The sequence below is a fragment of the Vicia villosa genome, linkage group LG1 (genome assembly GCF_029867415.1).
Source record: "Vicia villosa cultivar HV-30 ecotype Madison, WI linkage group LG1, Vvil1.0, whole genome shotgun sequence".
Classification (NCBI taxonomy): Eukaryota; Viridiplantae; Streptophyta; class Magnoliopsida; order Fabales; family Fabaceae; genus Vicia; species Vicia villosa.
The window spans coordinates 70,785,748-70,801,067 of NC_081180.1; the positions used below are offsets into that span (position 1 = coordinate 70,785,748).

The 15,320-nt window shown below is 36.1% G+C and overlaps 2 protein-coding genes across 4 annotated transcripts; one reads left to right on the plus strand and one right to left on the minus strand.

Annotated features, from left to right (window-relative positions):
- Window positions 1-735: 735 nt before the first annotated feature.
- LOC131641325 (glutamate receptor 3.6-like) lies at window positions 736-5,037 on the plus strand. Of its 3 annotated transcripts, none has more exons than XM_058911637.1 (8): window positions 736-972; window positions 1,059-1,210; window positions 1,414-1,724; window positions 1,823-3,174; window positions 3,259-3,536; window positions 3,718-3,749; window positions 3,828-4,234; window positions 4,370-5,037. In XM_058911637.1, exons 3-8 carry the CDS (start codon window positions 1,451-1,453, stop codon window positions 4,841-4,843), a joined length of 2,817 nt encoding a protein of 938 aa, XP_058767620.1. In that variant the 5' UTR covers window positions 736-972; window positions 1,059-1,210; window positions 1,414-1,450; the 3' UTR covers window positions 4,844-5,037. The 3 variants fall into 3 exon arrangements, with proteins under 3 accessions (XP_058767620.1, XP_058767626.1, XP_058767613.1); XM_058911643.1 differs by having other exon boundaries at window positions 1,059-1,098; XM_058911630.1 differs by having other exon boundaries at window positions 736-1,210.
- A 197-nt stretch (window positions 5,038-5,234) lies between these two features.
- Window positions 5,235-10,370, minus strand: LOC131641342 (serine/threonine-protein kinase/endoribonuclease IRE1a-like). Its single transcript, XM_058911649.1, has 7 exons — window positions 10,106-10,370; window positions 9,759-10,014; window positions 7,571-8,946; window positions 7,305-7,477; window positions 6,885-7,131; window positions 5,842-6,145; window positions 5,235-5,492 (listed from the first exon to the last, which is right to left on the minus strand). Exons 1-7 carry the CDS (start codon window positions 10,213-10,215, stop codon window positions 5,349-5,351), a joined length of 2,610 nt encoding a protein of 869 aa, XP_058767632.1. The 5' UTR covers window positions 10,216-10,370; the 3' UTR covers window positions 5,235-5,348.
- Window positions 10,371-15,320: the final 4,950 nt, after the last annotated feature.

Consider the following 15,320-nt stretch of genomic DNA (forward strand, 5'->3'; position numbering starts at 1 on the left):
AATATAAAAATTTGGTATCAAAATATTATTTTTAATTAAGACTGTTAGAAAATCCAACTATATATAATAAACCTTGGATTTTTCTGTCATTATGATAAGAATCAAAATATTTTATTCACTCACACTTTTATATTATAATAAGCATTATTTTATTTCTAATGCATTTTTAATCAACTAATTTTACATAATTAATCAACTTATAATCTTTTTCTCCATCACATGTATGAAGATCGACATAAAAAGGTCATTGTTCCTTTGATCACTATCATTACACTGTATTGTAGAGCGAGACAAGAACCAAGTAAAGGACGGAAATGTGACCAATCATCATTCATTACCTTCAAAATAAATTTTAAATAACTACTTTACTAATTTTTTTATGTTATTCAATTCCGTTAAATCAGCTGAGTTAGTAGCTATACAAAAATATCATACTCTTGAGTGCATATTTAAATGCATAACATCACAATTATTCATTTTTAAAACAAGTTGAATTATCGTTCATTTAATTTTGACCAGCGACTCATTTAAGTTAGTTTGTTTTTAATAATATATTTTTTTCTTAAAAAACGTGAACCATGGTTGAAATGAAACCACAATTAAGGTTGTCAGAGGATCCAACTATACAAGAACCTTAGATTTCACTTTGATTATCAAAACTATTATAATAATAAAATCTGTTTGCCACCAAAATATTTTATCAACATTGAATTCAGCAATTAACACCAACTTCATGGCAACTTCTCTTGTCCTTTTCACACACAAGTGGGTAAAGAACAAAGCAACCAAAGAACATAGCCTAGCACAAGTTCATATACCACAGACAATAACAACAACAGATGCTTGCTTATGGTTTTGTTTCCAGTGGCATTCTCCAATATTGTCTTCATGTGAAAGGAACCATTCCTTACTATTCCCAAAACATTGATGCTATTGCCCTATCTGAAAATGAAACGCACTATCTATCTTCAAGTGGGTACCACCAATCATTCAATACATATTTCCCTCACAGCTTTTACATTTCACTTTCTAAGATCTAACTTTTTCTTACTGTCCAGGTTTCCAAAAATATACCCTAATCTTTCAACACTACTTCAGGTTAAACTTGACACTTTTTTTTTTTATCTGGGTACATGTAAAGCTAATTTTTTTATGCTCAAGTTGAATAGAACATCAAGTTTTCTGCATCATTTCGCTGACCAAACTTTAGGTACATTAATTTTTTGTACAAAGTCATGGTTTCACATGCTGTTAACTGTTATGACTCCTTGGATTTTGATACTTTTTGATATAATAATGAGAGCCACTTTATTACTTTATTCTTCTTTCCCACTTTGGTTTTGAGTATGTTATGTGCTTTGCATCTGTGTTTTTGTTATATGAAGGTGTTGCTTTATTTGTTTCTTTGAGCAGGGTGATTGTTACTAGAGTTTGATAGGAAGTTGCAACCATGGTTAGAGTTTGGTTTGTGCTGTTGTTGATGGCTCTCTCCAATTTGTGGTTCTCTTCTGCTGCGGTTGGCTCGGATAATTCGACAGTACCGGAGTTTTTAAATATTGGGGTTCTCTACTCTTTCAATACTAGTGTTGGTAGAATAGTGAAAATTGCGGTGGAAACTGCGGTTGGTGATATAAATTCTGATTCTTCGATTCTTGGTAAAACTAAGTTGAAGCTCTCAATGCAAGAAGATTCAAAATATAGAGGCTTTTTGAGCATTGCTGAAGGTACTTTTTTCTGTTTGATATGTGACTTTGTTTTCGGGTATAGAACTTACTTCAAGTCTTACAGATTATGATTTTTGTATTGAATACGTTGTAAACAGCGTTGCAGCTCATGGCGACACACACTGTGGCCATTATCGGTCCGCAGACATCTACGACAGCTCATGTCATATCTCATATAGCAAATGAGCTACATGTTCCTCTGCTATCGTTTTCAGCCACAGATCCTACTCTTTCCTCCCTTCAATTCCCGTTCTTCATTAGAACTGCTTTCAATGACATTTTTCAAATGACTGCAATAGCAGACATGGTTAGCCACTATGATTGGAGGGAGGTTATCGTAGTATACGGTGATGATGACCATGGGAGGAACGGAATTGGTGCATTAGCGGATAAGCTTGCTGAGAGACGTTGCAAGATATCGTTTAAAGCACCGATGACTCCTGATGCAAAGAGGGAGGAGATTACTGACATGCTTGTTCAGGTGGCTTTGGCAGAATCTCGGGTTATAGTTCTTCATACAAGTACTACTTGGGGTCCAAAAGTGTTGAGTGTTGCTAAGTCTCTTGGAATGATGCAAAATGGTTATGTTTGGATTGCTACTACTTTTCTCACGTCTTATATCGACATAGATAGTCCACTCTCTTCTGAAGAAATGGATAACATTCAAGGAGTTATTACACTAAGAATGCATATACCCGATTCAAAGCTCAAAAGATCGTTTGTTTCTAGGTGGACAAATTTGACCAGAGGAAAGGAGGGAAATGGTCCTCTTGGTTTGAGTACTTATGGTATCTTTGCGTATGATACTGTTTACGTGCTTGCTCGCGCCCTTGATACATTTTTGAAACAAGGGAACCAAATTACATTTTCGCATGATCCGAAGATATCTGAGCTACGTGGAGACAGCTTGCATCTAGATGCTGTGAAAATCTTCAATGAAGGAAATCTGTTGTGTAAAAATATTTATGCGGTTAACATGACTGGTGTAACGGGTCCATTCAGGTATACTCCTGACGGAAACCTTGCAAATCCAGCATATGAGATCATCAATGTGATCGGAACAGGGACTCGCAGGATCGGTTATTGGTCTAATTACTCCGGATTATCAGTTGTTCCTCCAGAAACACTTTATTCAAAACCACCTAACCGTTCCTATGAAAATCAAAAGCTACTCACCGTGTTTTGGCCGGGGGAAACAACCCAAACACCTCGCGGTTGGGTTTTTCCAAGCAATGGAAAGCTGTTGAGAATCGGAGTACCGAAAAGGGTTAGTTACCGCGAATTTGTTTCTCAGGTACAATCGACTGACATGTTCAAGGGATTCTGCATTGATGTGTTTCTTTCTGCAGTAAACTTGTTACCCTATGCTGTCCCCTATAAGTTTGTTCCGTACGGTGACGGTCTAAGCAATCCTAGTAACACTGAGCTTGTGCGTCTGATCACCGCCGGCGTGAGTACCATTCCAATAGTTTATAAGCAAGTTTGGATCTTTCGTGCTACATCTCTGAGACCACTTTTTATCTTTGCTATATAGGTTTTTGATGCTGCAGTAGGAGACATTACAATTACAACAGAGAGAACAAAGATGGTGGATTTTACTCAGCCGTATACCGAGTCTGGTCTAGTGGTCGTAGCATCGGTTAAGAAGACAGATTCCAATGCTTGGGCATTTTTGACACCATTTACACCAATGATGTGGACTGTAACAGCTATCTTTTTCTTACTAGTTGGCGCAGTTGTCTGGATTCTAGAACATAGACTGAATGATGATTTTAGGGGACCTCCTAAAAAACAAGTAGCCACAATTTTGTGGTAATCAAATCCGGTCTTTCTCTATCTCCTCACTTTTCTCTGGCTCAACATATTGAACCTTTTTGGAACCCTACCTATGTTTTTTATGCATGCAATAATTATACATCAATGTTACAATTTTCCAACAAAAATTTACTGATATCTCCATGTTTGTAACTTAAATCTGTGTTCTATTTTGCAGGTTTACTTTTTCAACTATGTTCTTCGCTCACAGTAAGTGTCATTTCTGTCTTCTGCGACACCTTTTGTCGACTTCAAGTAAATAAATTTTCTCTTTTCCTTACAATGTAGGGGAAAACACAGTGAGCACTCTTGGTCGTTTTGTGCTGCTTATATGGCTATTTGTAGTTCTAATAATTAACTCGAGTTACACGGCAAGCCTGACTTCGATTCTCACAGTGCAACAACTTTCTTCACCTATTAAAGGCATTGAAAGTTTAGTAAATATGAAAGAGCCTATTGGTTACTTGCAGGGCTCTTTTGCCCGGTCCTATTTGATTGACGAAATCGGTATTCATGAATCCAGACTAGTTCCTCTAAAAACACCTGAAGAAACTGCGAAAGCGCTGGAGAAAGGTCCCCAAAACGGCGGTGTCGCTGCGTACATTAACGAGCGAGCTTACATAGAGCTCTTCCTTTCAAGCCGGTGTGATTTTACTATTGTAGGTCAAGAGTTTACCAAAAATGGTTGGGGATTTGTAAGTATCTCCATACACATACTACTAATTGTCTTTTTAGTGCTTGGTCTTTGCAGTTTATTTTGGTTCTCTAGTTCAAAGTTCTCAACTGATGTAGTAGTTTTTCTCTATTTCTCTTAATTCATTTTTCTGCAGGCCTTTCCACCAGACTCGCCATTAGCAGTTGACCTCTCAACTGCCATTTTGGAGTTGGCAGAAAATGGAGATTTACAAAGGATCCATGACAAATGGCTTTTGAGCAGTGCTTGTCGATTACAAGGTGCGAAGCTCGGAGTGGACAGACTCAATCTCAAAAGCTTTTGGGGACTTTACTTGGTCTGTGGTTTGGCATGTTTTCTTGCTCTCCTGATATATCTTATTCAAACCTTGAGGCAGTACAAGAAGCACAGTCCAGATGAACTTGAGTCTACTGGCCAAGGTTCGGGATCTTCACGTTTGCGGACTTTTCTTTCATTTGTAGATGAAAAAGAAGAGATAGTTAAGAGCCGCTCCAAGAGAAGGCAAATGGAAAGGATATCATATAGAAGCACAAGTGAAGTTGGATCAAGCATAGTCTCCAATAAAGATTTTTCTCAGCCATCCTCAAACAGAATTGAGTCTGAAGTATGACCAACTGATGGCATTTCTTGAACACTAATGACTTTGGAACCCCTGCAGTCAAATCTACAAGAACTATAGTAACTGCTGGATTCCTACTGCATTTCTTTTACCTTTTCAGTAAATATATTTGTAGGATATATCAACTTGTGTCTGACTGTAGTGTAATGTAGGGGTGTAGAAAGAAAATCAAAATGATTGCTCAAGTGTCTTAACTTGGCTTTGCATAATAAAATTAACCTATTCTGTTTAAGTATTAAAACCTCTATAGATTACATTTGATTATCAACAGTTCATAATAGCATGATACCAAGTCAGACATGTAGTTCTTCGCATTCATAGTAAATTGGTGAAAAAAGTGAAAACTAAAAAGGTGCAGCTCAGATTGATCAGTGACAATATAAATACAGACACATAAATCATTGTTTCTTATTAAATATCTACATAGTCTGCTTCATGCTGCAACCAGACTTTCCTATATGAACTATTTTTAGGCCATACAAAGCAGGACAAGGCACTAATCATCATTTTTAAAATACCTTTGAAAACACTCTTCCTCCTTGCAGTGCTTGCATATGACATTATACACTTCAATCAAGAGTCTTGGGAATCGGTTTGCAAAGTAGTCATTGTATCCTTCAGGAACAGGTCCAACTAGTTCCTGAAAAGCCAGCAAGAAATTAGAAGCCATGGATATGTATGAATAGCTTTCATTTCCTAGAGTACAGATGTACAACTTATGCATGAATTATCAGTATTTTTTTTCATATGAAATGCATCTGTAACAAGAATAATTATATTTTTAGCTTTTAGGTACACATACTTTTCAAAAGCATCTCTTATGGATGTCATACAAGTTGCAGACTCCAACGCGTTTCGGACGACGCAACACACCTATTCCTAGAGGTGTTCGTATGTCAAAACCCACCCCTACCCATGGTTTTGCCAAGTTCCGAACAAAAACAACAAAGAAAGAAAATATATTAAATGCTACTAGTCCAAGTAAGAACCTGGATTTCTTGTGGCAATTCTCCATAATGATTTAGCTTGTTTCTCATAACGCGCAACAAGTCTCGAACACTGTTAAACTTATAGCGCCGGTAACGACCAATGTTAGCAATGAAAGTTGGTTCCATCTTTTCATCCCATTTACCACCTAAGGCTGTTGTAGCAATGCTTTCTAAAGCCCGCAAAAGATTAGAACTAATCTCTCTATCTTCCAGTTCCACCCTGTCACTGGTGTCACGTAAAAATGAAAGTCTTGTGTCGGGACTCCAAAAAAAAGGATGGTGCAATACTTCAATCGCATTCGGCCTGACAATAAAAGAAATCATATTTTAAATGAAATCGCTAGTTTGAAACCAAATCATAAATAATAAAGATAGAGATATAACACTATTCATTTAGGGGGATAAGGCTTGGTTGTTGTTGCATAACACCATTCACAAATTTCTACCCAAAGGCTTAAGCTTTTAGGAGAGTTGATCTTTTGCAAGAATATACATCCAGTCCCTCATATAATAGGAGCTATAACACAGTCCCTCAAATCTTAATTTAACAGAAATGAAGCATTTATAATAGGAGCTATCACGAGTTTCTGATCTTTTGAAAGTGGTGATATAGCAACCCCAACTCTCTCTTTCTCCAATGCTGTCATTTCTAATCCTACCTCGTTTAGTCTATTAACACATCCAACACAACATCCTCCTCTCTACTCTTAGTTTATTCATGAAATTATAACAAAATAGCATAAATTCAATTTAACACAATCCAATAAATCTTAGTCTTGGCTTAAAATAAGACCTCCTAAAATCAGCAGATCAATTAAAACACAAATAAAACTACAAAAGATTGACCGTTAGAGATTATCATAATAGGGTAACACTCTTACATCTTAATTTACTACCCATAATAAGTAAGTTTGTTTGAACTTTGAGCCTTGATCATTTTATACAACATTAGAACTAAGCAAGTCATAGCTGATGCAATGCTGTGAAGGTATGAGAAAATATATTTCCATCCTCCAAAAACACAATGAATGATAACGATTTACCTTAGATTAGGTTTAGGGTTTAATAAACAGCTAATAAGATCCTCAGCTTCTGGAATGAACTGAACTAAGAATAAATTCTTTCGATTTTTCATAATATTGATGTCACGTTCAAGATTTTGTCCAAATGGATGTCTTCCCCCAGTCATACAGAAAAAAAGAACACAACCTAAACTGAATATATCTACAGCTCGTGTTTGACGTCCTTGATCAAGCTGTTCTGGGGCTTGCCAACCTGAACTGCCCCCACCTGCAATTAAGCCATTAAGCCTTAGTACTAAAACAATAGACTGACTGAATAAGATGAGATTGGATCAATATGGAAACAAATTTGAAAACAAAACAAAAATTAGGAAACAACTCCTAAGAGCCTGTTCGGTTTAATGTTTTTTATATTCATTCCTTCTTCTGAGAAGTTCTTACCAGTAGCATTATGACCCAAAGAGGACATATTTTCAAGAAGTCGTTTGCTAATGCCCATGTCAGAAAGCTTCGCACATAGGGATTTTTCCTTGTTTATTAGAACATTTTGGGGTTTCAAATCTCGATGTATTATTCCTAGTTCATGCAAATGAACAACCCCGGAAACAATATCTCTAAATTGCAAAACAAAAACAGAAGTTAGTATTATCTTTTGGTTGAATATATCTTTTAATAAATAATAAATCAAGAAGAAATTATAAATCAACCTCATCAATTTCAGTAATAGAGGTGATGGATAGCCATTTTCTTTCCAAAGATACTGTGTATCATGCTTTCCTGTCTCCATTTTTCCTTTTATCAATTCGAGTGCTTGGTCCTTCCTAAAAATGGAATCTTCTGATATATCTGAATAAATTTGAATCAAGTCGTCTAAGTTGCAAGTACAGCGTTCCAGTGCAAGGTAAATAAAATCTTGATCATACTCCACCCCATGCCATCTGACAATGTTTGGATGACGGTCAGACACAATGAGGTTTTGGATTTCTTTATAGGCTACACTATGATGAGTTTTGACAAGACGCTTGACTGCAACCGGTCGGCCTTCATATCTTCCATCAAGGACAATGGTACCATTGCTTCCCTTAGCAATCTCTTCATTTGAAACGAATAACTTACCAATTCTTCGTCCATCAACACCTTCATCAGCTTGATTTAAGTTCTTCCATGCTTCTCCATTAGCATCTTTTGGTGTCAGTGCATCATCTTCTGAAGTAAGATGTTTTTCCATTTTATCATTAGTGCCACGGTTCTTTCCTGACTTGTGTGTTTTCTTTCTCTTGGCAGGTGAATTTTTCAATTCAGAGTCTTTATTTTGGTCCTTTGATATATCTTGATTCTTAATCACTTTCACCAGAAGAAAGATGATGAGTGAAAAGCCCGACACCAAAAGAAAAACCGTAAACAACATACTAGGTAATGGAGTTGACCATCCACTCTTCTTGTGCAAATAAACATCACCCGGTGAAGTAACCTCAATGAGAGGCTGAGGGAGTCTATCAATACTAGGTTGCAATGGAATCATCAGATCTGAGGCAGCCACTGAGAGTATATCACTTTCATGAAAAGCCCCGTGTACACTTTCAGTGATTAAAGATTCTAACAGAAATTTTTTTTTCACGCGGAAGACATTTTGCATCTCTTGACATGGGTAAGGCATCGCAAAATTGAGTCCACTATCAGAAAAATATCCATCCTCTACCTCAAATGTAGTATGTTGGCACAATAATACAGCCTCGAATTCAGCTACTGTCAAATTCCACAATACGCTTCCCGAGTTGGGGCTAACAGATCGCAGAGAATAATCTGTCCTAAAAATCTTGAGCAGCGTCTGGGATGAATTTAGCTTCTTAGGATCAGCTAAATCTTTATGATCTGCACTCATGATATTTCTAACGCTCTTCCTAGCATCACTCAAAGGTGCGAAAATATTATCAGGATCAGACTTGGCGTGGATTTGAATGATCGATCCAGTTTTAGCATCTACTTCAAATAAACTGATTTCTTTGGATCCAAGTATAACAGCTCCATCATCTGAAATTGTAGGTGTACGAAGTACAAATTCTGCAATAGACTCTGAGATTCTCTGCAGACATGATAAACAATCAACAGAACATCAAGCTCAGAATTCCTCAGCAACAAAAAAACAATAAATGACACTTATATAAACATAACTTTGGAACAAATTGGCAGTGAAAATATTATACTCTTTTTCTACTGAGAAATTGAACCCACTATGTTGTTTATCAATCAGGAGAAGTTTTAGCATAAATTGATGTTGGTTTGGTTAAGAAAGAAATTATCTGTTTGTTAAGAAAGAATAAGGTCGTATCATGTCAATGGTTGAACTTGGTGACAATTGCAACATCACTCAAAAACCAACATGCCATTGGATTAACCTGAGGTCTATTAATCTCTCTTGCAAAACCATCAAACGAATTCTTTAGCACCTACTGTCAAGTTCAAAGTATGAAGTTCAATCTAAGACATCGATAGACTATCAAGCAATCCCACACAACAACAACAACAACAACAACAACAACAACAACCAAGCCTTATCCCGCTAAGTGGGATCAGTTACATGGATCAACTTCTATCATAATGTTCTATCCAGAACCATACTTTTATCAAAACCGTTAATCTCAAGATCTTTCTTAATAACTTCTCTTATAGTTTTTCTAGGTCTTCCTCTAGGATTTTGACTACTCTTCATATGAGCTACTCTTCTTACAACAAAATCTACATGCTCAAACACTAAGTCCAACACTATTTATAATACTGCTCAACAACATAGTGGGTTCAACAGCTAAATTCATCATAGAAAAGCAATCAAGACAACAATTACAATTACAATTACAATGCAAGTCGAAAGTAGCATATCTACAGGAAAAAAAATACCATTTTACCAAAGTGCTTGTCATGCATATACAAAGACCAATCATCCCCACACTCCACAAACCCGCTAACCGGTGCTGGTGCAGCTGCAGATTCATTATTTTCTTTACAACAGTCCTTATTTACAGGAGCTTGATACGAACTGTATATCGGCGAACCGGTCGAGAACGACCATATCACCCTCATGGAACCATCCTCTTGACTGTCCATTAAATACAGCGTCCCATCTAACGTAGCAATCAGCGCTGTTTCTGCCTTACTGTCAAAACAACACGTCAAAACAGGAAAAAAGAATATTAATCTTGCATGGAAAGAAACTGAAAGAAAAAGAGAGAGTTGAGGAAACTGACGGAGGAAGGGAGAGAAGGGAACGTGATGTGGGAGAAACGGCGTTGAGGGAGGAGAGTTGGTTGAGGATGAAGAGGAAGAAGGAAATGCGGAAGAGAAAGAGGAGTTTCATTTGACGAAGGAAGGAAATGATGGTGTGGAATGGAGTGGAAGGGAAATAGGGTTTGGTGGATTGGGAGAAGGAGAACAGCAACGGAGAGAATCGAAGATTCCAAGCTTCTTGTTTTCTCTTCTCTGCTAGACAATGCAATGGAATGGGATGGAATATTTGGTTGGACTTTGTAGTAACGTGACTTGACTAGCAATATTGCTTTTCTTAACCCTCGTCGCTAGGGGTGGCAAAACGGGCCGTGGCTCGCGGGGCTGGCCCGCCACCCGCCAAAAATTGGCGGGTTGGGTTGGGATTTTAGGTCCGCCGCTCGCCAAAGTCTGCCCTGCCAAAACCCGCCGCCCGCCATAGCCCGCCCCGCCAATGCCCGCCGCCCGCCAAAGCCCGCCCCTCCTCCAAAATTCCTTCTTTTTAGTTAATTATAGTAATTCCAATTCTTGATGGTTTATTTTATATATTTATTTGTAAATATATGTAATATTTTTTTAAGTAAAATTAGTTAAAATGTTGCTTTTATAAAAATTATTTTAAAAAATAAGTGAAAAATTTAATTAAAAGGTAAAAAATACCTATTAATCTATTAAAAAAAATGAAAAAAATATAAATAAAAAATAGGCGGACAAGCCCGCCGCCCGCCAACCCGCTGTCTTTGCGGGGCGGGCATGATTTTCATGCCCATTTTACTTAGCGGGCATGCCCGCCCCGCTCGTTTTTTGGCGGGCTTAAGACGGGGCGGGCGGCGGGCGGGGCGGGCGGCCCGTTTTGCCACCCCTACTCGTCGCAATATCAACTTTATAATTTTATTTTTTTTTTTGGTTATTGATATTGGATATTTTAAAGCACTAAGAAACTCGTCCGTTTGTTCTCAAACGGGACACGTATTTATTTCAGATATATATTTTTAATAAAAAAATATCTGATTATCCGTGAAAAAATAATAATTAAAGATATAATTAATAAAAAAATATATTTTGATCAGTAACTTCGTGTTCCGTTAATAATCAATATTTTGATAATAACTTTATGTCTCGTTTCAGTACATTTTTTTTAATATAAAAATTTTTGAATTAAAATTAATAATTATTATTTGAAAAATAAATAACCAACATTAAGTAATTTTATGTTCCGTTAAAAAAATATTTTGATATGTAACTTTATGTCTCGTTAAGAAGAAAAAATATTTTGACCATTAACTCCATGGCACGTTAATGATCAACATTAAGTAACTTCATGTCCCGTTAAAAAATATTTGTAAATATTAATATTCATTTTGCTCGTAATAAAGTTGGATCAATAGTAAAGATTCTCCAGTTTATTAAAATTTTATTCTCACTATAGTTTTGAACGCGCATTTGTTTGATTTAAAAACACGTGCCTTTATATTTTTCGCATATAAAAATATTTGAATAGTTAATATATTTTTTTCTCGTACATAAATATTATTTTTATTTTAGAATTAATTAGAAAAATATTTATTTCCCATTTATAAAAATAACATTGTTTAAAAAAAATTCAGATAAACAATATTTTTTCCTATATAAAAATATTTACATAAATAATACATTTGTTACCTTATTTATAATTGTACGTCATATAATATCTTTAAAAAAACATCAAATAATTATATATTAAAACAATAAAATATAAAAATAGAATAACACTTATGACTATTTTATACTAATAAATTAAATAAGAAAAGAGATTTTGGACGTTGTTTCGTCACATAAATAGCTAAAATGATTTTTCATAGTTGAACCCAGAATTTGTTACTACACTATAAAATTCATTTTCTTTTTTTGTACTTTGAAAATACAATAAGGGTTGAAGAGAGTTCGTTCACGTATAGATGGCAAGAGTATGTATTCTAAGTTTTTATAGAATTAGTGAATGAATCTATAAGCCCTAGAATTGTATTATACCTGGAGGATCCTTGTTGTGGCGGTAAAGCGGCAAGCAACAAAAGTTTTGGAAATATTTATCCGGGAATTTATCGTGTCCACAGAGATTGGTGAGAAGAACTGTCGTTCGACTATCTTGCGTTCTAAGCTTCATGATTTAGGCGCAGAAAGGTAAATGCAGGAAAAGTAAATAAAAACAATAAACATTCTTAATAGTCTAAGAGAATTAGTTATGGAATTGCATTTCGTTCTACCCGTCTAATACTTAAATCAGACGATCTTATCGCAACACACTCACAATACGCATCAAAATCACCAGGCATCAATCGAGATGCCACGTCAGTGTCCATGTCTGAAACACCGACGGAAGCTCAACCGTACTATTCACATCACCGATCTCTCAACCGACACAAACAACACAGAGGCATTAAATTCGATACTCATTACGGTCGTTAGCCCTAAATCCATTTCTGAAACCTAGAAACTAACAGTTATCATTCCTAATCAAGATCTACGGTGTCCATTTCTGAGACAACACAAACCCAGAGCATTTAAGCAAAAAGATCAAGAACAACAACAATGATGATTTATAAACGATCCCAAGATCGACAAATATACATACAATAAGAGTAGAAATATACATACAAACCCACCATTGAAATGAAACATATGGAAGAAAGAAGATGAACCGGAAAAATCTCACTGTCACAATGAAATCGATACAAACCATGATCAATCCACATGATGTAGCATCCAATGGTGTTTCCTAAACCTCTAAACTACCAAAAATGGATCAGAGTCACTCCAAGGGGGAAATGGGTGATAAAAACCCTAGAAAATTCTGTTATAAACTATATATACAAAAACAGAAAACGCAGAGCGCGCGACGCGAGCGGGCACTTAAAAGATACTAAACTGCCCTAGCGCGCGACGCGGGCTGCACAGCGCGCAACACGGCCAACACTCTGCCTGGATTATTTCTTTTTCACCTTCAGCGCGCGACGCGAGCTACACCAGAACAACAACTTTTATTTCTTCAAAACGCGTCCGCAGCCGTGTCTTCGACACTTTATTCCTCGAGACTCCGAAACGCCAAAAGTACCTACAAAAAGACAACAAAACTATCAAACGGTATATATTTACATAAAAACGTATTAAAACACAAACGATACAAAATATACACAAAACGGGGAATTATTCGAACGGTATTAACAAAAAGAATCGATAATTGCCACTATTTACATACACAAAATAACTACATTTTGGCACTTATCAAACTCTCCCCAACTTGAATTTGTTTGTCCTCAAACAAGGCCAAAACACTCAAATCGCAAAAGTAAAAATCAAAGAATCAAGAATCAACAAGATTTGGAAAAACAAAACAATTGTACGGTTCAAACAAAAATGTACCAACAAAGTAAATACTTACCACAATCCTACAACGACAACATGAAAACGAAATTAATCCTAAGTACAAAAATCATACAAAACATTCTAAAACAAAACAAGCTCAATCACGAATCACGCTTAGCAAAAACTCATCGGTAGATGAAAAACACCAAAAGGTGAGGACTTTGAACACTCACCCAACAATCTTGCAAACAATAGACAAAATTATGCGTTCATCCAAAAATAGTATTGAAAATGAAACATCACGAATCACAAGGGCTTTCAAGGTTGGAATGTGGCTCGGTTAACAAACAAGTGATAAGTCCTAAAGCTAATCGAAACAAAACCTTGCCTAAACCTAAGGGAGTAATTACTTCCACAAAGTTTCACGCACCAAAATCTCGATCAAACTTCTTCTTTATCACAAATTTTCAAACCAAAACACAATACTTATTAGCACACTCTTATTCATACTCTTTTTTGTTATTTTCTATTTCAAAATTTTTCTCTTTTTTCTTTCTTTTTCACATTTTTTTGGTTTTCTTTTCTTTTCTTTTTCTTTTCACAACTTCATACCAACCACAATATAAGTGGGCAAACATCCTCTCCCCAATTTGAATTCAACCACAACATAAAGTGAATACTCTCTACTTTCTAAGGCAAGGTAAAAATCCAAACTATACATCATAGTTGAGGGTTCATGAAAACAAATAATCAAACATCCATACACAATAGAGAATCAAATGCTCATAGACAAGCATTAAACAAAAACAATATGGATGTTGACAAAAAGGCTCAAAGGAGGTTACTAATGCTCACACACTCACATGGTGAAATGATATTTGGCTATGGTAGTTATGCTCAAAATCAAATAAGTGTCTTGATCACTTTCGTGCATTCACAAAATCAATACAAACAAAAGATTAAACATAATAATATCCAGTTAGAACAAGAACTGTCGGTCTCTCGCATATATATACAATGGAAAGCTACCTCACATTTATGGTAAAAAGGGGAACTAATTGTGATTCAAGTCATGAGCAAGTTATGCAAAAAGAATGAGTAATATGAAAATTGTACAAATGAAAAGTCTCATAAACATGCTATGCTATAGAAAGCGATAAACGAGTACCTTGCTATGTACAAATTCGGTCAATCATTACCGCACAACCGGCATGTTGAAACAATCAAAATCGGAGAATTACCAAATGCGACCACAAGCGAACGGGCCAAAATTTGAATCTAAACACAAACAAAAGAATTACAAATAAAACTATAAAATACTAAACTATAAGGCCTTGGTGTAAGTGGGAAAAAGGCGAGACGAGTGACCCATTAAAAAGAGGTTACTGGCCAAAAGCAACACAGCGCGCGGCACGCGCTACACCAGAAAAACAGAACTAGCCTAAAAAACAAAATTTTCAATGCGACCTCCACTTATCACCTACACTACTCATTTACAGAAAAACAGAAAAATAAAACCGTTGGGGTGCCTCCCAACAAGGGCTCGTTTTACGTCGTTAGCTCGACGCCTTTTATTGTTTCGCGAATGATAAGATACTTCCTCACGGTACGCCAATGCTTTCGCCTCAAACGCCACCTAAAGAAAACGTCCTGCCCAACACTTAACAAACGAATCAAAAGCAAAAGTATATACAAATATTTGTAAAAACACCAATTTACAACAGAATGGTGAAATTGACTAAACAAATTGAAAAGTGAAGATATGTAATTTTAAGAGCTAATTCGAGTTCAACTTGTTTAGTAAGTTCACCAAACAAAACGACACACTTATAACTATACAAGTATGCGTCTATGCAC